The 7,595-nt window shown below is 62.3% G+C and overlaps 1 protein-coding gene across 1 annotated transcript; it reads left to right on the forward strand.

Moving 5' to 3' along the window:
- Positions 1-141: 141 nt before the first annotated feature.
- TCEA3 (transcription elongation factor A3) lies at positions 142-7,588 on the forward strand. Its single transcript, XM_037381534.1, is given in 17 exon segments — positions 142-396; positions 1,982-2,044; positions 2,148-2,253; positions 2,612-2,783; positions 3,094-3,162; positions 3,393-3,461; positions 3,582-3,665; positions 3,950-4,027; positions 4,129-4,283; positions 4,727-4,783; positions 5,745-5,899; positions 6,490-6,529; positions 6,532-6,552; positions 6,555-6,589; positions 6,591-6,635; positions 6,737-6,808; positions 6,943-7,588. Coding segments are annotated over 17 exon segments (1,299 nt in total). The 5' UTR covers positions 142-327; the 3' UTR covers positions 6,952-7,588.
- Positions 7,589-7,595: the final 7 nt, after the last annotated feature.

Raw genomic sequence — 7,595 nt, forward strand, 5'->3', positions numbered from 1 at the left:
GGTCCCCCTCCGGTGGGCCAGGCCCCCCGGTGCCCCCCGCCATGCGCCTCCCCCAGCTCCTGCAGCGTGGCCCTGCCCGCGCTGGGCTATATTTAGCCCTTCCCCGTGCTATTTCGCCTGCCTGGCAGGAGTTATAACTGGCCGGGACAGCCCCACCTCCTTTCTGCTTTCTCTCCCTTCCCTTCCCTTTCTTTTCCCCCTTTTTTTACTCCCCTCTCTGCTCCTTTCTGGCCACCCCTTCGCACCCCCCGCCCCACCTCGCCGCCGGACCCCCATGCCGGCAGTGCCAAACTCTGCCGGCCGCTGCCTTGGGCTCGCTCCGCCAGCATGGGGCCCGCTGAGGAGCTGGTCCGGATCGCCAAGAAACTGGATAAGATGGTGGCCAGGAAGAGCACGGTAAGGTGGCCGAGCCCCCGGGGCGGGTGTGCACGCGTGTGCGTACTGACACGTGTGTGCATGCATGTTTGGAGTTGCACCGTTCCTTGGGACAGGGGAGCGGGGGGAAAGCGGGGGGTTTCTCTTCACCTCCTGCTCCTGTTGCTCACAGTCCTGGAGGGGCTGAGCAGGTCCCGCGGGTGCTGAGCACCCACAGGTGCCACCAGCACCCCAGGGTGCTGCCTGTGCACCCCCAGCCCAGCCTCACGACGTCGGAGCCAGCACCCAGGGGATTTTATTTTGCCTCTGATTTGGGGGTCTTCTGCACCCCACTGCTCCCGGCCCTTGGGATCTGGGGGCAAGGGGGGGGGTCTGTCCCAGAGGTGGCAGCTCCAGGCACCCCTCAGTGGTGCAGGACCTTGGGCGACAGGTGCTTGGCCACCAGCCCGGCCACCAACACTCGATCGCGGCCGGTACTGGTGCTGCAGGCTCAGCCCCACGCAAAGGAAAACTCTTTGGGGGGTGGGCTGGGGGCTCAAGCGCCTCACAGCCCCAGCCCCAGCCCTGCCTGTTGCACGAACGTGTGCAAGTGTGCAAAGGGAGGGGAGGGGGTCGAACGATGGCTCCGGGGTTGCTTTGGCGATGGCGTGCTGGGGGGAGCCTGGATCTGGCCCTGCTTCACACCAGGTGAGGATCCATCCGGGGCTCCTGGTGCTCAGTTTGCGCCTGGGTGAGCAGAGTTGGGCCCAGCCCTTAAAGTTAATATTTGACTATTTCCGCCGGCCTTTGCCCCGACAAGGTGCAGGTTCCTGGGCGGAGGGGGCAGTGCTGCCGTCCCCCCCAGATCTGGTGGCTTTTGGGGTGCCAGCACCTGCAACTGCATCAGACCCCGTGGGAGCCACAGGGGCTCCGTTCCCACCAGGAATTACCCCCAGGTCAAGGGTCTGACCCTGCCCAACCCTCCTGCCCTACACCACCATGCCTGCATGCTGGGGACGGGGACAGAGTCAGGGTCCAGCCACAGCATGGGGACATTCCCTGCACCCATCATACTGGGGGGGCCTGATCCAGCCCCTCATGGTGGGGAGTCCAGCCCAGCACGGGGCTGTCCCCCCTGTGGGGGACACACCTGCGAGCTGACTGTGCTCCTGGGGCTCTAAAAATATCAGGGAGGAGGAGGAGGGCTCTGTGCCGGGGCTATGTTTAGCCCTGCAGCCGCTATGCACCCCGGGGGTGCGTGTCCCACAGACCCTTGCACCCCTGTGTGGGGACATTTGGGTGTCCCCCAGCTGTCCCTGGCTCCCAGCAGCCCAGGGTTTCCTTACAGAGGGTTTTCCTGTGCCTGACGGGAGGCTCCAGCTTCCCAGCTGGGAGAGGTGACCCCGTGCTGGGATGGTCCGGCAGGATTTGGGTTTGGGTTTTTTCTATGCGTGCATTGCTGGGGAGGGTCTGGTGTGCCCGGGGCTGCTTTGTGTCCCCGTGGGGTGCCCTCCCTGGCATCGCCTGGTGCCAGTGAGAGGAAAGGGGGGACGTGGGCTGCCTCAGCGCAGCCCCCCCCATTTCTCTCCAGCTCCTTACGGGCCCCTGTGGCTTCTCCCTGCTCTAGGAAGGGGCGCTGGATCTGCTCAAGTCCCTCACCGGCTACACCATGACCATCCAGCTGCTCCAGGTGAGGAGTCTGGGTGCAGAGACACCCCGTGGGGTGGCTCACCCTGTCCTCCCCATGCCAGCCGGCACATCCCTAAGGACACGTCCCTGGCGTATGTCCCCAGACCACACGGATCGGGGTGGCCGTCAACTCAGTGCGGAAACACTGCTCGGACGAAGAGGTGGTGGCTTCAGCCAAAATCCTCATCAAGAACTGGAAGCGGCTGCTGGGTGAGCGATGCCAGGGAGAGGCAAGAACCCTCCCCAGCCCCAACCCTCCCGGTGTCCCAAGCGCCTGATGCTCTCCAGGGGGGTCAAAGTGGGATCAGTCCCAGAGTGGGATCGGTTCTGAGCTGGGATGTGCAGGCTCCTGTGCATCACAGCTGCTGTAACCCAGTCCTTCCAGGCAACACGCAGACTTGATGGATTTTCCAAGGGCTCATTTTTGCTCCAGGGCAGAGTGATGTAAATCAGTGTGTGCCCCCCAGGGGCTGAGCAGCCCCCAGCCGTGCCCCCACCCTGGGATGCAGCTCCCCAGGTGCCCTGTGCTGCTTTGGGCTGTGCCTGTGACACCCAAATCCTTTACCAGAGTCCTCCACCGCCCCGAAGAGGGAGAAAGATGTGGATGGGAAGAAGGAGAAGGACACAGATGGGGAGAAGGAGAAGAAGGAGAAGGGGATGGTTTTTCCCAGCTGCGCCAACGAAGGGGCGAAGCACCCCAAGAGCCTGGCTGAGAAGCACAGGGAGAAGCACAAGGAGAGGTGGGAGCTCCTGCCTGCTCTTGGGGGACACCAGCTGCGTGGCCAAGGCACCAGTGGGGCCAATAAGAGACCACCCTCTGCTCGCTCCTTACGAGTTTGGTTTATCCACCCCTGCCTGTCCACGGCAGCTGGCAGCACTGCCAGAGCCAAAGGGCAGCTGCCTGCTGCTGTGGCAGCACCAGGGCAGCTTTTGGAGAAGGGAGGGAGAAATAGCTTTTTTTTCTTTTCTCTTCTCTAGAGCTGTTTATTTCCCAGGTGAGGGCTCTTTGGATGGTGCTGTCTGACCTTGCCCCACTCTCTCTGTCCCTAGGAAGCCCAGCAAGTCTGGCTCTTGTGCCACCATCCCCCGGAGCCACCCTACTGATTCCAACCCAGAAAGGTACCTGCTGAAGGATGCGCCGACCCTTTGTGCCAGGCTCTGCCGGGCACTACCAGCCTGGGGGAGGCTTTGCCGGCAGCCTGGGGGCTGGAGGGGCTTGGCGGGGACTTGGCCAGGGCTGGGGTGTGCAGATGGGCAGGCAGGATCCGGCTCACCAGATCACACTGGGGGATGCTGGGGCTGGGCTTGCTGAGAGCATCTCTCCCTTCCTTTGGACTTCTGCGGTGAAGAGAGTCCAGTGACGGCTGGAGTCCCACTGCATCCTCGAAGAAGTCACCTCTGGACAGCAAGAAAGAGAGGTGGGTGCCTGGGCTGGGTGAGGATGGGAGAGGCTGAGCCCCAGCCCCTCACCGGCTGGGTGTCTGGACCCACCGCCTGGTCCCTATCGCCATCCTCTGGCACGGAGCTTGTCCTGCTAGGAGAGACTCTGCTGACTCGAGGTCCTCCACCACCTCGGCCATCTCCTCCGCCTCCTCCCCGCAGAAGAGACTGCCAGGAGAGAGGTAAGGAGGAGGGGTCCATGGGCAGCTTGGGGATGCCTTGGGGATCCCCTTTGGGAGTGCTCTGACCATGGGACGCACATCTGGGGTGGGTGGAGATGGCTGGGAGCCCTGATCCTGCCACGGGCATCGGGACATTCCCCATGAGGAGCAAACCCTCCCCTGTGGAGATTCCTGTTGGCTTCCAAGCGCTGGCACTGATGCGCTGGTGCCTGAGGTCCTGCCACCAGCCCCTGCCTGCCCTGTCTGTGGTGTCACCCCCACTGTCCCTCCTGTGCCACCCCCAGGAAAGTCTCTGTGGGCACCAGCCCCTCACCAGCTCCCACCGGCTCCTGGAGAAACTCCAGCGACAGCAAGGAGGAAAGGTAGGAGGGACCCATCCCACCGCCACAGGACCCCCGGCAGGTCCCCTGGGGCTGTGCCAGGACCCCGGCGCCTGCCTGTCCCGTCCCCATGTGCCCTGCAGAGCCAACAGCAGCAAGGCCAAACCGGAGACACCGCGGACCCCCACCAGCCCCACCTTCTCGCCCAGCCCCTGCCTCCTGGCCCCCTGCTACCTCACAGGGGATTCAGTGCGGGACAAGTGCATCGAGATGCTGACGGCCGCTCTCCGCATGGATGGTGAGCAGCTCTGGGGAGCTGGAGCTTAGGAGGTGCTGGAGCTGGGGGGTGCTGGAGCCCAAAACTGGGCTGTTTCTCCTGTAGTAAACCTCTACTAGGAGCAGCTCTACAATAACAAGCAAGGTTCTGCATCCTGAGGGCATGCACAGCCCTGCAATGGCAAACTCACCCTAGACTTGCAAACAACTGCAGCTTGTAGCTCATAGCTCAGTGTTTAGCCCCAAATGAAAGAAAAGGTGGTAGTAGGGCCTCTGATAAGGGGTCGGGTGTGGGGATGGGGTCTTTGTAAGGTTCAAGATGGGTAAACCAGGGGGTTTAGAGATGGCGTGCCTGGGGCAAGTTGAGGGGGAGACGCGAGACTTTTTTTCAAGGTTTCTCAGTGCACAGTGAGACCCAGCTGGTGTCACACCTGAATGTCACCCCTCGGCCTCTCTGCCCTGTAGACGACTACAAGGAGTTTGGTGTCAACTGCGAGAAGATGGCATCGGAGATCGAAGACCATATCCTTTGCGGGGGCTGGAAGTCCCCAGGCTCCATCTGCTGGGACATAGACACGTGGGCTCAGACGTGGTGATGGGGACAAGGACAAAGGATGGTGGGGACAAGGACAGAGGATGACGGGCTCTGCTGTCCCCGTTGCCTGCAGAGGGAGCCCAGACCCCGGTTAGAGGCTGATGCTGATGCTGAGCAGAGCATCCCCTGGGCGCCTGCCGTAGTCCGGAGGTCTGTGCATCCCCCCAGACCCCTCTGCGCAGGGACCTGCTTTCATCCCTGGGGAAATAAACCCAACACTCAGTCAAGACCTCTTCTCTGAGCTGCTGTGGGTGCCCATGTCTCTTGCCAGCCCTGGTCCCTCACGGGGCCCAGGCTGTGCCATGCTGCCAGGGATGAAGCCACCTCGTTTCACTCCCAGCTCAAGGCTGAGGGTGTCCTGGCAGCCCCCCAAGTCCAGGATCAGCCTCAAGGCTGTTTCCCCTCCTGGGTACGCTTCGATTTTTGGTGTATCCCAAACTCTCTACTTGTGAGTGCCTGGGGGCTCACAGGACCCCAGAGCTGGCACCTCAGCCTCTCTGCCCACATCCATGCAGGCAGCTGGTGGCTTTTTGGAGGAGGAGAGTGGGCTGAGTCCTCTGCACCAGGAATTCAAATCCCAGCACAGCGTCTGGTGACAGTCCCTGTGCCCCGACAGCTTTGCCTGTGTGTCAAATGTTGCAAGGCAATGCCAAGTTGTTTTCCTGCCCACACCTCAAGCTGGGCTTCATCCTCCTAAACCCAAGGAGGGGGAGACCCCCCTCCCAGTGGTCCCCCCAGGAGCAAAGCCCTGTTGAGATCGGCCACCTCCACATGCCTGTGGACACTGGCCCTGGTGACAGCCAGCACCACCGAGCCCAGAGCAGCAGTGGGTGCCCATGGTGCTGGCATCCCCCCACTGTGCCCCCTTGATTCCTTGACAGACCCCACATATCTTCCAGGAGCTGAAGAGCACAGACATGAAGTATCGCAACCGGGTGCGGAGCAGGATTAGCAACCTGAAGGACCCCAAAAATCCCAGCCTGCGAAGGAACGTGCTGTGCGGGGCCATCCAGCCCAGCCTCATCGCCCGCATGACCGCCGAGGTGGGCAGCGGGATGGGGGACATGGGGCTGTGTCTCATGGACCACTCCATCTCCATGGGGATGAAGTCCACCCCTACCCCAACCTCTGCTCTTGGAGGCTGTGTTGGCACATGAGGGCTGGCTGGGTCTTGGCTTGCTGGTGCCCACACTGGGCTTGTCCCAGCATCTCCCTGTCCCACTTTGCTGCTGGCTGGGGCATGGAGAGAAAGCAGGGGGCACTGCCTGATCCTCCAGAGCCCTGCAGCCCCCCATGCCCATCGCAGACCAGGTGTGGGATGTCATGCTGGCAGGAGTCAGGCTTGAGGGTCCCCATTCCTCCTCCTCAGCTGGGGTCCCCAGATCAGGCTCCAGGGAGCCCAGCTCCCTCCATGGGGAGCCAGGTCCCTGAAGGCAGCAGTTTTGGTTTGAGGATGGGGTGGTTTTTCCATCTGGATGGACTTTAGCTCTCCAGCAAGCACAGAGAGCAGGATCCGTCCTGGTCCTGGAGAGGATAGGGAGGGTGCTGGCTTGGCACTCTGTGCCGGCTTGGCTGCGAGCCCCAGGGCAGCGCCGTGGCAGCTCTGACCCTGTGGTGCCGGTGCCGGTGGCAGGAGATGGCCAGCGATGAGCTGAAGGAGCTGAGGAACGCCATGACCAGGAGGCCATCCGTGAGCACAGATGGCCAAGACGGGTGGCACCGTCACCGACCTCTTTCCAGTGCGGCAAGTGCAAGAAGAAGAACTGCACCTACAACCAGGTCAGCCCTGCAAAGCCCTGGGGCTCCCCTCTGTCCCCAGGGGACCCGATGTGGGGGATGCTGGGTGGTCCCTGCTGACCCAGCTGCCTGCTCCGTGCTAGGTGCAGACACGCAGCGCTGATGAGCCCATGACAACATTCGTGCTGTGCAACGAATGCGGGAACCGCTGGAAGGTCTGTGCCCAGCCGGGTGGGGCTTTGGGTGTCCCAACCCCTCCCTGGCCCTGGGGGGTGGCAGAGCCCCCCAAAGCAGTGCTGGGGGGCTGGGTGAGGGCTCATCACCTGCCCTGGCTCTGCTTCTCCTGCAGTTCTGCTGACGGCGCCCGGCGATGGGCTGGAGGGAGCGTGGTGCTAGACGGGATGCTGTGATGGCCACATCGGCAGCCAGGGTGGGGAGGGAGGATGATGGTGGGCACCGGTCCCTACACCCTGGCTTCTTGTGCTGGGCTCACCTAAATGTCCCGGGGAGCCGGGCTCTGGCAACAGGCAGGTTTGCTTGAGAAAACCCTGGTGAATTCAGGAGATTCCCCCCTGTAAATACCTGCCCTTTGCTTGGGTGGGCTGTAGCCACTGGGGACACATCCCTGAAAAGTGAGACTGGTCTGACCTGGGCAGCTTGTCCTTCCCTGGGTGAAACCTGGGCTTGAATGATTTGGGGGCAGGAGAGACGTTGCCCTGTGGACATGGGGCTGGACCACTGTCCTGGGGGCTGGGGCTGGGAGAGTGCCAGGTTTTAACCCAAACACCTTCCTCACCAAAGCAAACGCAGTGGGAGGACACGGAGGGAGGCAGGGTGGTTGCAGGATGCCCAGATGCCGGTGCTCTGCTCTGTGACACATGGACCATCCATCCTGGCTTGAGCACATTGTGTTCCCAGTAAAGAAGGGATGGGGGGAAGAGGAGCGGGGAAAAGACCCTCCAGCTACAGCAATAAAGGTGTGAACTGTCTCTGCAGCACTGA

This window comes from Falco rusticolus, chromosome 3 (genome assembly GCF_015220075.1).
Source record: "Falco rusticolus isolate bFalRus1 chromosome 3, bFalRus1.pri, whole genome shotgun sequence".
Lineage (NCBI taxonomy): Eukaryota > Metazoa > Chordata > Aves > Falconiformes > Falconidae > Falco > Falco rusticolus.